This window comes from Chiroxiphia lanceolata, chromosome 10, assembly GCF_009829145.1.
Source record: "Chiroxiphia lanceolata isolate bChiLan1 chromosome 10, bChiLan1.pri, whole genome shotgun sequence".
Classification (NCBI taxonomy): Eukaryota; Metazoa; Chordata; class Aves; order Passeriformes; family Pipridae; genus Chiroxiphia; species Chiroxiphia lanceolata.
This window is the reverse complement of record NC_045646.1, coordinates 2,133,204-2,147,591: the sequence shown is the minus strand read 5'-3', so window position 1 is coordinate 2,147,591 and position 14,388 is coordinate 2,133,204. Positions and strand designations below refer to the sequence as shown.

The 14,388-nt window shown below is 44.9% G+C and overlaps 1 protein-coding gene and 1 long non-coding RNA gene across 2 annotated transcripts; one reads left to right on the top strand and one right to left on the bottom strand.

Moving 5' to 3' along the window:
- Positions 1-4,445: 4,445 nt before the first annotated feature.
- Positions 4,446-9,479, bottom strand: OTOL1 (otolin 1). The gene is made up of 4 exons (XM_032698545.1): positions 9,296-9,479; positions 7,515-7,604; positions 6,604-6,675; positions 4,446-6,467 (listed from the first exon to the last, which is right to left on the bottom strand). The coding sequence occupies exons 1-4, from the start codon at positions 9,405-9,407 to the stop codon at positions 5,572-5,574; spliced, it is 1,170 nt and encodes a 389-aa protein (XP_032554436.1). The 5' UTR covers positions 9,408-9,479; the 3' UTR covers positions 4,446-5,571.
- LOC116791992 lies at positions 5,748-8,281 on the top strand. The gene is made up of 2 exons (XR_004358937.1): positions 5,748-5,838; positions 6,421-8,281. It is a non-coding gene; the product is annotated as an uncharacterized LOC116791992 (long non-coding RNA).
- Positions 9,480-14,388: the final 4,909 nt, after the last annotated feature.

Genomic DNA, 14,388 nt, shown 5'->3' with positions numbered 1-14,388 from the left:
GTGTTCAGCAGCATCCTGAAGGCTTTGAATCTAAATTACTGAGCTGCTGTTTATAAAGCCATTCCCCATAACCCCAATTTCACACCTCTAAAGCCCATTTACTGCCCTGTGTTACACAGCTGAATACCAAAGGGAAAAGGGCAAGAGTCAAAGTGAAAAAAATAACAATTTAGCTCACAGAAAATGATCGTATTATCCTGGCATTTTATTGACTCTCAAAAATGAGAGAGACAGAGACAGGTATTTTTATTGACTGGGCTGGTGCCCTTTCAATACCAAACTCATGAACCAGCACATTAAGGCAGCCACAGATTCATGAGCAGCCTATGGCTTGATAAACAGTTATGGAGCAAAGAGAGTTTACTTGGATAACTAGAATTGTGACCATAATATCCCACAGGCCCCATAAAATGGAGTGACACCCATTTGAATCACAATCCTACTAAAATACCCCCCCAGTTCTCATGTTCTGAGTTGGGTCCTCACAGCAAGCTCCAGTTTTGCAGCCCTTTGGTGACTCAGTACAGATGTAATTTTGACTTGCTGATAATTGATTTATCATTAGACAGCAACAGCCTTAAGTTTAAGGTATAGGATGAAAAATTACAGAGATAAAAGCAGGCAAGAAGCAACTATAGAGGCAGTTCAGCAATAAAGCAGGAGATGTTTCCTCTGTCAGGGAGCAAAGGTGCACCAGCAACTTCCCCCTGCCTCGTGGCTGCTTCTAAGAGAGGAGTAATTAAGAGTTATGCTGTCCAGAAGAGACACATTTACATTGATCTCTTACCAGAAGAGCAGAAGGGAAAGAAAAATCAGCTCTCTGTGGTTATCTCCTCTCCCAGACACTCACCTGGCTCCCTCAGACAGAGCTGGGCTCAAACAGACCTCACACAGCAACCCCTTTGCAAAGAAAATTAAAATAAAACCTCTTTTCAGATGAGCTGTCCCCCATCAAAGACTTAAACCAAAAGCTCCTCGGGGAAGGAATGGGAAGCTTGATTTTTTTTGGCAGCCCCTCCAAGACAATATAAGTGTTCATCTGTTTTGTGCATCATCCACCCCAAACACAGGAAGGGACCCTAACAATGAGTGTTCAAGCTGCACCCTACCCCTCCTGTGCCCAGGTGCTCTAAAGAAATCCCAGTAGGCATAAAAACTCTCATTTTCACCTAAATGAACCCAAGCTTTTCACCAGCACTAGTGAGGGAGGGAAAAGTTGGTTCTCCCAGAAGCAACACTATCCAAGGATTTGCTGAGCTGCTCTGACACAGGAGGAAACAGGCCCAAAACCCTCACAAATTAAGCAAGAGGACAAATTTGAACTCTTCTCTAAAACTCTTCTTGACTAGTAAAATATTTCACACAAACACACATCTCTGGAAGCTGCTCTGTTATCAAAACATAGTACTTTGAGATAAAAACTGTCTCTAATTAAAAAATCCTACCTGGAAAAAAGGACAGACTAAGGTAGGGAAACAGAATTGTAATCCAAACCCAAGTCCATCAGGGAGAACCCAAACCACCAGCCTGTCATGATCCAGAAGATACAAAGCCATTAGGACAGAGCTGGCAGATTTAAAAAATACTATTTATATTTTTGAAATAAGACATTCCAACCTATTTTTCTTGTTCCCTTCTTCTCCCACTACACCTTTGCACCTTTAGTCCAGACTGGTTTTTTTACATCTGACTACACGAGAAATATATTGAATATTAATAATTGCATTGACCAAAATAAGGAACTGAACAGCAATGCTGATACCAATACACAGACCAGCCCCAGCACCCAGCCCAAATTTGGGTGCTGGAATTCACAGCATCATGGACATACAGGGAGGAACAGGGACACAAAAACAGGTGACAATGACATTCCCAAGTCAGGATTTGCGCAGTGACCTCTGCCAGCCACAGCCACCAGGAAAAACACAGAGAATAAAAAATACTCCCAGACATAATCCCATAATTAATTTAAAATCAATCAACCATAAAAAGGATTTCTAGAAAAACAAGATTCAAATATTGTGGGAACAGCTGCATTTTAACCAAATACTGAAAAAACCCCTCATCAATCAAAATAATTTAGCAGCTTAATCTCTCAGACAGTGGTTTTTAGCTTGATTTGGGGACCATAATGTCACAGTGTGATACCAAGCCTTTAACTTGGTACCTCACTCACCAAGCCACAGTGTCTCAAGTGCAAATACCTGTTCCATGAAAGAATAAAAAAAAAAAATCAGATATCTCAGTTTCAGGATGAGTTATTCCTCATTCCTTCCTTTTTAAATGAGACTGGAGAGTCTCAAAGCAGATTGGGTTGGAGGTTGCAAAACCAAGCTTAAACTGAGAAAGATTAGCTAAAACAAAACCAAAACATTGGTTTTCTGCCCAACCTGAATTTCATCTTATTGAAATATTTCCTATAAAAGGAGCAAAGGATCAAAGTTCTGGCTGCAACAAGAAGAACTTCATCCAGAAGATGGAAAATCTCTGCTTAAAAGAGATTTACAAAAAACTAGAGCAATTCAAAAAAGACATTAAAATGCACCAAGTAATTCAAATCTACTGCAAAAGAGACTTTGCAACTATTAATAAACACATCTAAATTTAGGAACTTTTTTAACAGGTTATGTTAATAGGAAACCCAACCTCATGACACGAAGCAGGAGCAAATCCTTCTGTTTTGAAATTAAAATTTTGCATGATGAAAAAGCTGAAATGGTTTCAAGGGATAGTGCTGAAACTCCAGCCTCAGAGCTGCAAAAAATACTGTGACAGAGCTTTTCCTGGGAATCAATAACAATGAATATACCTGGAGAACAATCCCAGCCTCCATGCTGCCTGAGAAATACCCCCTACTGAGGAGCTCCAGCATTCTAGAAGCACTGGATAACTGGCAGTGATCACACCATAATCCACTTTAATTCACAGCAAAAGGTGGGTTTTATTCTTTTCAAGAAGGAAAAGATCTTTCTCCAGCCGAGGAGTTGTAAGCAAAATTACAACTCTCTGAAAAAACAACTCGTATTTCAGCTGGAACACCTGCACTTGGATTATTACACTGTGTTTTCCACCCTGTTATGAATTCCTACATGGAAGTCATTGTGAATTCACTGAAATACATCCATATTTTGAAGCAAACTATAACAAAAACCAGTTGCCTACCTGGGACGCAGCACGTTCATCCAGGAAGGAAGGAGGAAAAGCTCAGTGAGGATCCCACCCTTCTCCCTGCTCCCATATAATCCCAGAACTCCCACCTGGGGCATATTATCCCATTTATTAACCAACCACCAACCCTCAGGATGCAAAGGTGGGTTTGTTCTGGGGCAAATCCAGCTCAGCTGGGGAGATTCCTGATGGAAGTGGTGGCTTGGGAGCACCTGGAAAGCCACAAAACGAGGGCAAGAAGCTCAGGGAGACTCAAGGTGGTGGTGTAGAAACATCAGAACATTCTGATGATGTTTCTAAGAGGAAAAGAGACAAATTCCCCCAAAAATTATGGAAATAAATGCTAATCTGTGTGATATCTGAGGCAGGGATGCAAAGGCATGAAAACCAGCTGAAGGGAGGTGTTTTAATGGCCTCGTGTCAGCTCAGAGTAATTTCATTTATTGAGAACAGCTGCTCTTCTGATTATTACCCCGAGCATTAATTGTCTTAGCCCAGAGTCAAAATGCTCCATTGCAGCACAGAGAGGAGGCACTTTTACCAAACAAATCTGCCCTAAGAGAAGCAGAAGTGAAATGGAACAAATATTTTGGCTTTTTATTTTGTTTTTAGCGGTGCTCCGTAACGAGGCAAAGTACATCCTCAATCAGTTCATTCACTGCATGAAAAATGAGGAAAAATGTATCAAAATGAGGGATTTTTTTAAAAACTTCAAGATTTATGGTGATGTTTAAATACAGTGTGAGGAGTGATTTAAACAAAGAAACCAACAGGGAGACCTGCCTAATTCACCCTGGGAGTGTTGGGATCAGACCCAAAATTCATCCCAGCACTAGGAGAACATCCCTGGCTTGCAACTGCCCGAGAAAACAAGTAAATCCCAGTCCCTAACCATGGCACTTGAGCTTTATTTCTAAAAAAAACCAGCAATTGGGACAATTTTGTGTGTCATAGTTAATGTGCCAAAGCTGGTGTAAAGTTCCTCCGATGAGAGGAGGTGAGTTAATAAGGAAATATATCCAACGTGACAGCCAGAGGTTATTTAATGTCATATTTTATTTCACAAGATTTTGGTAAATCAGCTTTTTTAAAACATGCTCATAGACCCCCTGGACCACCACAACCCCTTAGGACTGGTGTGAGTGCCAAAGTGTCTCCCTGGCTGCCTCCTCATCCTCCCAGCAGCCAAGGGATGATCCCACAACATCACTGATCCATCAGCAGCTCAGAAACAGGAATTTTTGGTAGACTAATAAAGTGAATTATGCCCCTCTCAGTACTTCTGAAAGTTTCAGATTTATTTGTGTCAAAGAACAATAGTTTTAGGGGTTTTTTTTTTACACTCTCTAAATAACTTTAATACTCCTTTAGACAAACCTTTATATGATTCGTGACCATGTCTAAAGTACTAACTAATACTGATTCAAAGATAAAATAACTTTAAATCTTTTCATGTGATTTTAAGAAACCTACTGCTCATGTTCACATCTGACTGAGCTCTATAAATCAAACTCTGCAATCTTTACCAACACTTTTATTTTTTTAGATTATCAGAACCAATTCCTGGTGGGGTTTGGACCATGGGAGGATTGCAGGATTAAAATTACAGTCAGGCCATGAGTTTCTTTACGTAATTTGAACAGGCCAATTACAAACCTGGAGCCTGGGATGGGAAATTCCCTTTCCAAGCTGGTCCTGCTGGGGTTTGGATGCTGGTTCCTCTCAGCCATCACAAAGGACATGTCACTTCTTGGGGCTGCCAGTTAAAACTAATCCATATATTCATAGAGTCACAGAATATTCTCAGTTGGGAGGGACCCACAAGGATCAAGTCCAATTTTTAAGTGAATGGGAATCAAACCCACAAGCTTGGTGTTACCAGCACCCTGCTCTAAACAACTAATATTGCAAATATAAATATTTGTGTGAAAATATTGTGAAAAGCAGCCACTAAACCATTTCTGATGCTCATTTCTCCTCTCACAGGCACAGGGAAAATCCCATTTTCCAGTGATGCTGTGAAGTAAGATAATACACAGGTACCCCCAAAATGCCAAGCAGTGGAAGGAGTTCTGGAAAATTTATTCCAAAGTCCAGAACACCGGACTTACAAGGGAAAAACTCCTAGCAGTGCTGCAAAAAGCACCTCCTGTTCTCTTCAGGGCTTTTTTATCTTTGCCAGGCCCTCCCCCGTAGCCTGTGTGAGTTTATCTCTCCTCCCACCACAGAGGCTGTAGCTCTCCTCTGGAACGCAAGAGGAGAAAACATCCAAATTATCTTTGAGAAAGGTATTTTTTTCTTAGGCAGGAAAGGCTTCCTAAGCGAAACAAGGCCTAATCTCCTCGTTACAAATCTTCTGGAAGGGTATCTGCACTTGATAGAAGGCACCTTCTCCCTCTAAATCTACCTCAGGACCTCGAGAACATCCGGGTAGAGCAGGAAGCCCGTGAAGACGCTGTCGTCCTCCGCGCCCACGTAGACCCCGTTCCAGTCCCGCGCCACCTCCAGCCACACCTGGTCTCCTGCACCGAGCTTCAGGATGGTCAGGAAGGAGGCCTGGTCGATCTCCTGCCCGTGGACGGTGTCCCTGGCCTTGGCCACCCTCCTGGTGCGCGCCACGAGGCCGACGCGCGCCGGCCGCCCGCGCACCGTCAGGTGGAAGGCGAAGACGTAGGTGCCGGGCACGGAGCAGTTGAACTTGCCGGTGGAAGGGTTGTAATCCCGCTGCTCGTTGTACAGGACCCTGTCAAACCTGATGGGCACGTTGGGGGGAGGGAAGGGCTTGGACAGCCCGGCGCTGAAGGCCGATCTCGGGGCCTTGGCGGGGTCGCCTCGCGCGCCCTTGGCCCCGCGCGAGCCCTTCTTGCCCGGCGCCCCCCGGCCCCCCTTGCTGCCCGCCACCCCCTTGGGACCGGTAGGTCCCATCATGCCGGCAGGGCCCAGGTCCCCTTTCTCACCCTTACTTCCTCGCTCGCCCTTTTCTCCCTGTTTTCCGTCCACCCCCCGAATCCCCTCAGCCCCCGTGTCCCCTTTGCTCCCCTTTTCCCCCTTGGTCCCCCCTTCCCCTCTGTCTCCCTTCGCCCCTCTCCCCCCTGGCTCCCCACAGTAGCCCTTCTCCCCCGTGTCTCCCTTTTCCCCTTTGTCACCCTGTTCTCCCACCACTCCTGGGTCTCCGGGATCCCCCCTGTCCCCCTTGGCTCCTTTGGTCCCGTTCTCACAAGTGTCCCCTTTGGACCCCTTTTGGCCCTTCAGCCCAGGGAAGCCGTAGTTGCCCTTATTGCCTTTGGCTCCGGCTTCACCTGGAACAGGGAAAAGTAAGGGGGAAAGGAAGATTAAAACCAACAGTGTTGGATTGTTTTGGAGACAGAGAGGCATCACCAACAGCAAAGGGAAAGGTCAGGGCAATATTCCTGTTTCCCAGCCTGTGTTATGTACCTTGCAGCCCAGGTTTGCCTGGATAACCGGGATTTCCACTTGCTCCTCGCTCGCCTTGCTCCCCTTTTCCTCCTAGAACATTCCACCATTAATGAATTCATTACTCAGTGCTGGTGTCTGCAGCCAGCAATCATCACACAGCAATCAATCCATTGGGACCATTTCCATGTGTCCCTCACTTCCCTGACAGAACAGACACCAGCACTGTGTGTTTGCAAGAAATCCCTTCAGAACCCTCGGCTGAATCTCACCTCAAGAACCATCTCACTTTGTGCTGGATTTCTGCCTCACTGGGAGGCAGTTCCTGCTGTTTAATGACAAGATGGAGAAGGTGACAGCATTCCTCATTCCAGGATTGCCAAAAGCCTTGTTCCAGAGGTGAATCGAGGCCTAAAAGACTGACTAAACAGCTCAGCATTCTGCTGCTGGAAGCCCTGTATCAGCTTTGCTGTGGGATTCTCCACGACCCAAGGCAGCCACGGGATCCTGCCAGAGGTGTGTGGGGCAGGAATCAACTGCTCCAAGTCCAAAATGAAGGGCAGGCTTTCCTTTTGGTCACTCCTGATGGGTGATAACTGCTCTCCATCCAAGCTGAAATTATTTTGCCTGAGACACTTCAACTGAAATGCAGCTTCTACACCTGCTTCCATGATGGATTTTCCCACTTATGTCCCTCATCCAAAGCAAACTGAACTCAGTTTTTAAACTATTCAGAACAAGGATATCCACTGATATCTTCATGAGCAGCTGCTCTTATACCACCTGAACATGCACCTGAGTTATTGGCCCTGCACTAATGCCCCCTAAATCTCTCCAGGTGTCAATCCCTATCAGGACACTCCTTTCTCTTGGAAAAATATGGTTTCTTTAAATTTTGTGGTATTTGATGAGGACAACAGCATTTGCTTTACCTCTCTCTCCTTTAGAACCTTTTGGACCTTGAGGACCTGGAGCTCCTGGCAGACCTGGCAGACCATCATCTCCCTTGTCCCCCTTGGGACCTGAAACACAACCACATGAACAAAATTATCAGTAACTCAAAGGTTTCACTTTATAACAACATCTGCAATAACTGCTGAGCAACTGGCACTGGGGGGTGTGTGGAAGGGGCTTCCATCCCTCTGGGAAGAGCTGGGTGTTTTATTTGACATCATACAACCAGTGCAAATCTTACAGTTCTGCATTTCACCCTTGGCCAGAGTTAAAGACTTTTTAAAACCAACTTTGTGCTGCCTCAGAGCCACGGGAGCTCAGAGAGTGATAAAACTTCAGAAGTAATCACTTTTTAATATCTGAGTGCATCTAGGGAGCTCCCACTGCTTCGGAATTGCCCCTCTCCTTAAAGAGAATTAAGTCTGCAGATATAGAAGTCAGCACCTGGCTGACAGTTCCTTGCTGCAGAAAGGATGGGTTGAAAGGCAAGCAAGTTGGCTCCAATCTTTCCTTCATTTTTACATCCACCTGGGAATCTTAGAGACTCCCAGTGAATGTCCGGGAGCAGATTGTGGCAGATTCAATCATCCCAAAGACTTTTCCATCAACACTCCAGAGACATAAGAAATCAAACTCCCTTTGCAGCCACTGAAACTTCCATCAGCCAATCCCTCCCGAGCCATGGGAAGTGAGAATCCCTGGAGTATATTGTATTAAAGGAGAATTATTTCATGATTTTATCACCTTTCTTCAGCTGAACAGTTTCTCTCTCCAATATTAGTGCTCTTAAAGTGAACATTTGCAGACTAATGCACTATTCATTCAAGCAGGATGAGAATGAGGTGCTCCATAAGGTGATTTAAGCAGTAGAAAGAAGAGACAAAGTGTGTTTTATGAAATATTTATAAAGAGCTGCCTCTTGTGAGAGGTCCTTTATTTATTTATTTTTGGGCTCGAAACCAAAATTATTCCTGTACTTAATTTCCCTCTTTTCCAATGGGAAAAAAAAAGAGAAAAAAAGAGAAGTTTATTACGAACCTTCAGCAAAGATGCAAAACTGCTCCAAGGTAGTTTGAGGCTCACAAAGCCATGGTTGGATTGACTGGGAAGCTAAATCTGTGACTCCCAAAGGCTCAGACACAGGGACAGAGAATTGAAGAGTGTGGCCACCTGCAGTAGGGATGGGGGACAGGGCTTTGCTCGAGTCCCCACCAGTGTGATCCCATGGGAGGGAGCTCCTTTTGGGGGCTTCCTACTCGCTTTGGTGGTTTATAACTCCTGGGATGTGACCAGAATGCACTTTTTTGCTCTGGATTTACACAAGGTGTGATCCCATTCAGCATTGCATTGAATCATAGAACATCTAGGCTGGAGGGATCCCCAAGGATCACCCAGTCCAACCCTCAGCCCTGCACAGGCTGTCACCCCCTGTGCCCAGAGGATCATCCAAACCCCTCCTGGAGCTCTGGCAGCCTTGGGGCTGTGCCCACTGCCCTGGGGAGCCTGGGCAGTGCCCAACCACCCTCTGGGGGAAGAACCTTTCCCTGAGATCCAACCTGACCCTGCCCTGACACAGCTCCAGCCATTCCTGGGTCCTGTCCCCGGTCCCCCCAGAGCAGAGATGGTGCTGCCCCTCCACTGCTCACGAGGAAGCTGCAGTTTGCTGTGAGGTCTCCCCTCATTTGCACACAAATCATTTCTTGAAGGAAAAGCTCCTTGATTTGGTGTCTGTGAGGGCAGTGAGGGGTGATCCCCGTACCTGGGGGTCCCTGTCCCCCGGCAGCCCCCGGGGCCCCGCGGAAGGGGGGCAGCAGTCGCAGCAGTTGAAGAAGAACTCGGCCGGTCCAGGGTGTAGTCTCGAAGGGGAACATCGTGGTGGCCCCTCGGCTTGGGGGGCTGACTCAGCTCCACCCGGAGCTGCCAGGACCGGGATTTTCCCTGGGAGAAGGGTGGGAGGGGGGCGAGAGGCCACCAGCTGTGGGGGCTTTGGCTTCGTGTACTTCACGGCGGGGTCACCTTCAGCCCTGCCACACGGCACCACGGCCAGAGCCAGGAACACCCAGACGGGCCCCGGGGAGCTCCACATCCTGCAGCTGTGGGAAAACACAAACACAACAATAGATCCCTCAAAACAACCCTCTACCTCTGCCCCACAAGCCACAGAACTGAGCCTTGGGGCTGTGAGGGTGGGCAGGTCCCGGCACAGGTGCCCAGAGAAGCTGTGGCTGCCCCATCCCTGGGAGTGTCCAAGGCCAAGTTGGGTTGTAAAGGACCTCAAAGCCTTAAAGGACCTTAAAGGTCCTTAGAACTAAAGGTCCCTTAAAGGACCTAAAGTCCCTTAAAGAACCTAAAGGACCTTTGGGTTGTAAGACCTTAAGGACCTCAAAGGACCTGCCACGAGCAGGGTCACCTTCCCCTAACCCAGGTTGCTCCAACCTGGGCTTGGACACTTCCAGGATCCAGGGGCAGCCACAGCTTCTCTGGGCAACCTGTGCCAGGGCCTCACAGGGAAGAATTTCTTCCCAATATCTAACTTGATTTTCCCTCTTCAGCTTGAAGCCGTTCCCCCTTGTCCTATCATTCCATGATCTTCTGAAAAGTTTCTCCCAAACTTTCTTGCAAGCCCCTTTAGGCACTGGAAGGATACAAACAGAATCAGTAATAATTTCAGAGTCCTACACAACTGCACAATTTATATAAAGCCTTTGCTCCAAAAGACAAATGGAAACAAAATGACACATCAAGTTCCCAAAATGAAGTATTTTGGAATCAAAGCATCAAGCACCAAATATTCCAAAAATTTCACCTGATTTTTTTTTCTGACTGATTTTCTGGACTTCCATCTTTTAGTGTAAACTGTCACATCTGTTCTTTTGATTTTTAAGGTGTTGATTCAGCTGAACCAGGAAGAAAGAACACAGTAAAAAGGACATTATTTTTTTCCTATAGAACAGGTGATGCCTCTCAGGTGACTTGTCATAAAAAGCATCTTTGTTTCTTTTTTAAAGCTGTAAATACAAACAGAACAGAGTCCTTTTCTTGCTGAACCTGTAACCCAACCTTCCCTACAGCCACAGCATGAGAAAGTCTCCAGGAGGTATTCCAACTATCCCTGCCATCCAGGGGGCAAAAGGAGATCCCATTCCAAGTCAGGCATTTGCAGGATTAGAATCTTTCCATCTTTAAGAATTCAATTTTAGAGGAAAGGGTGGTGGTTTTCTTTTTTTCCAATTTTCACACAAAACCAAATCATGTAGTGGAAAACTGAATATCCACATAAAATTCCCAGTGGTCGCTGTTGTCATTCAACACATTCTTCACCCCCTCAATTCCAGTAAAGGCTAAAATTCTCCTTTTGAACAATATACTCATGCAGGAGTGTCCTGCCACTGCTGGAGATAAGTAAAAAAAAAAACATAAATTCCACACAGAAAGAACCTATGACTTTAAAGATCAAGTAACTTTATGGGAAGTGGTAAATCAGTTCTCAAATCCCAGTAATTTCTGTGTTTTGCTGTCACACCCACTTCTGCTGCAAAGCTCTAAACCAGACACACTCCAGTTAAATAGACAGATTGATGGATTGCTGTTAAATACTGGAAAATATAATTAATAACAAAATTATACCTTACTGGTCTGTTTTAAAAATACATGCTCAGAGCAAGGAATCATTAAACAGATTTTCCTATAAGGGGCAAGACTGTTCCTAAAATAATTATTCTTCATATGTGGAAGGTGTCCTGCCCATGGAAGGGGAGTTGGACTGAGATGATCTTAAGGTCTCTTCCACCCATTCTGTGACTCTATATAAAAGCTTTTAATAAAACTGAAATCTGGATTTTTCTTTACATTAGCTCATCACCCTGAATTTTAAAATCATTCCTTTGAATCCCTCCCACTAGAAAGATTGTGGTTCAGGGTGGACACCAAGCCGGAAGAATTAACTTTGCTGGGCAGTACCCACCTCCACTCAGTACATCTATACTTTACATCATGGATTTAAATATCTCCTGACTGTTTACTATGTCCCTCAATAACATGGGAATAATACACTTGTTCTTTATCCTGCTCCCTAAAATTCTAGTATTAGATATCAGTTCACGACAGGTATTTAAACCCCACATCTGCCAGTTTAGACATCAAGGCGATTATTTAGATATCAAGATTGCATTTTCTCTATTTTAATTATTTCTAGTCCTTACATGGGAGAGAAAAAAGCCAGTCCTCATGCAGCCATAGATTCCTATAGCAAGTCATTTTTTTCTGGGGTCAAATTCCCCACTGCCAATACATCTAAGTTCTACAAGTTCATTGCAATACCCCTCCTGATGCTGAACAACCAGGTGTGCTCTCTCCTACCTTATAAACGCTCCTGCTCCCAGAAAACCCCCCCTCCATGGCACTTGGAACAGACAATCTTATTTTGGGAGAGAATCAGTTTTATTTGGGGAACAGCTGCTCCCGTGGCCAATAAGAGCCAGCAGAAGAGAAGGGGGGATTGGCAAAGTCCCCTGAAAGGAGCAAGGTGACATCGATACCTGGGGACATTCAAACACCTCCCTGGGCTGGGAGGCTGCTCTTTATATGGGATGGGTTTGGGATCTTCCCCCAACACCAGTTTTTGGAGATTTAGGGAAGCTCCTCTTTAATCTCACATGGTGCCACCAGACTCAGGGTGAATTTGTCCATTTGCTTGAGAAGGGTTCAGGAGAAAAGAGTGAAAACCAAAGCAGCACAGAAAAGAAGCCAGTTTTGCAATATTAGATAATTTAAATATTAATACTCAAGTAGGCAAACAGGAAAAGAGAATATTCACACAGAAGTGGGGAACGTGGAATTAAATTGTGCTTGAGCTGAGTAAAAAGTGTTAAAAGGAAGTTAATATTCCCGTGTGAAATCACAATTTCCATTTCTCACACATTTCCCACAATTTAGCAGCCTCCTGGAAGAGCCCCTCCCACACACCCCCCAATAACCTGATTTTCTGAAACACTGCAATGTGTTCTGGTTTTCTTTGTTCATTATCACAAAACAACTGAGCCAAACAGACTGAAGTGAAAATTCTCTGCTGTGCTGCTGATTAAGGGAGGGAATATTTCTATATGAGTAGCAGAATAGATAATTAATCAATCCAAGATATAATTCCAATTTCTTCCCATTTTCTCTTTTTGGGCCTCACTGTCCAGGGCCCCCTTGTTTTTCTCCTTTCCCACTGTATCCTGATTTACCCACAGAAGGGTGAGAATTGCTAAATTACACTTATTAAGAGTAATTTTGGATTCTAGTTTATAATTTTTTTTCCAATGACCAAATTAGGAACTAAATGCTTGACAGAAATAAAACCTAAAAATTAAAGAAAAATATCTTTAGATTTTGCTTTTAGAGTTGTTCTATTTTCAGCTTAAATTTGGGGGAGAGGGAGTTCATTTGTGATGAGAATTTTATATCCTGCATGGTGTAAAAATTAAACAAGTCACATGTGTAAAGAAAGGAGTCGTTCCTCGTGTAGGATTTTAAATGCTTGACTGCAGAAAAATACTGCCATAGGAATTTCCAGTGGATGCAAAGGAATGAAATTATCAGTATCATTGCATTTAATGTTATTATGATTCAGATATCAAGGGGAAAATGAGATGGGAAAAACCCTGCATCAGTCTGTGCCAGTGATCCCACAAACCTTCCACCATATGTTGCTTCAAATTCCCTAAATCTGCAGGATGGCAGCACAGTTGCACCTAAACAGAGATTTATTGCCCTTTAAAGTGTAATGGTCAGAAAGATCCAAAAGCTCCCATTCCCCAAAAATACCCATTTAGGGAGTTATTTAAGGACTGTAAGAACTTCACGGTGCCCATTCCATTCCACGGAGTCAGTCATTTCGGGAGCCCCTAAATGCACATTTCAAACACCAGCATCATGTAGAGATTTATGGGAGAGAGCAGAATTCCAGCACGTGAGTTGTGGGCTGAATTCCCACACTGGGGGTGGTTTTTGAAGCCTTTTTGGAGTGTAAAACATATTCCCTCGGGTGTCACCCCGGGAATGGAGCACGGCCACTCCAAGCCCTGCTCCAGGAGCTCCTTTGTCAGGACTTGCAGGTGCCTCTGCCCCGGGCTAAGAAACACCTCCTTTGTGCTCCTCTGGAAACTCAGCACAGCCAAAGGTAAAAAGTGATAAAATTACCTGGCTCCCCTTTTTCACCCCGGTCTCCCTTTGTGTGCCAGGGCAGGGATGTCACGGAGACCCGGCTTTGCTGGGAATGCTGTTTGCCTTGTGTGTTTGGGAAACAAAAGATCCTCAATAGCCCTGCCTTTGCTCATAGCCAGGGCTGGGATTGTTTCCCTCCTTGTCTCCAGTACCAACTCTCAGGGAAGGCTTTGCACAAAGAAATAACTGTATTTCTGACTTCTGAGTCGGATTGTGCCCTTGCCAGGGCTGAGATGTAAATGTAGGAACAGCACGGACCAAAATTATGGGATACTGAACTCAGAGATGGACTCAGAGCTTTCCCGGTCCTCAGCTACACTACCAAGCTTTAATTATTGCAGGTTTTAAACAAATTCACATCCCAGCTGCACCTGCCCAAGAGGTGGCAACGCCTCATGTCAGGCACAGCCTGGCCAAGGCAAAGTCCTCTCCGTTAGCTAAGACTTTAATTGGGAACTCATTTCTCCACATTAACCACTGAAATCATTATTTTAACACTGGGAAATCCATCCTCCAGATGTTAATAAGCATTTTATGAGCCAAAGGACTTAGAGATCTCCAAAACAGCAGATTTAACTCACAGAGAATCTTGTCCTGCCCCACAGTGTGGACACAGGTGGCACATATTCTTTGCAGGGGATTTGA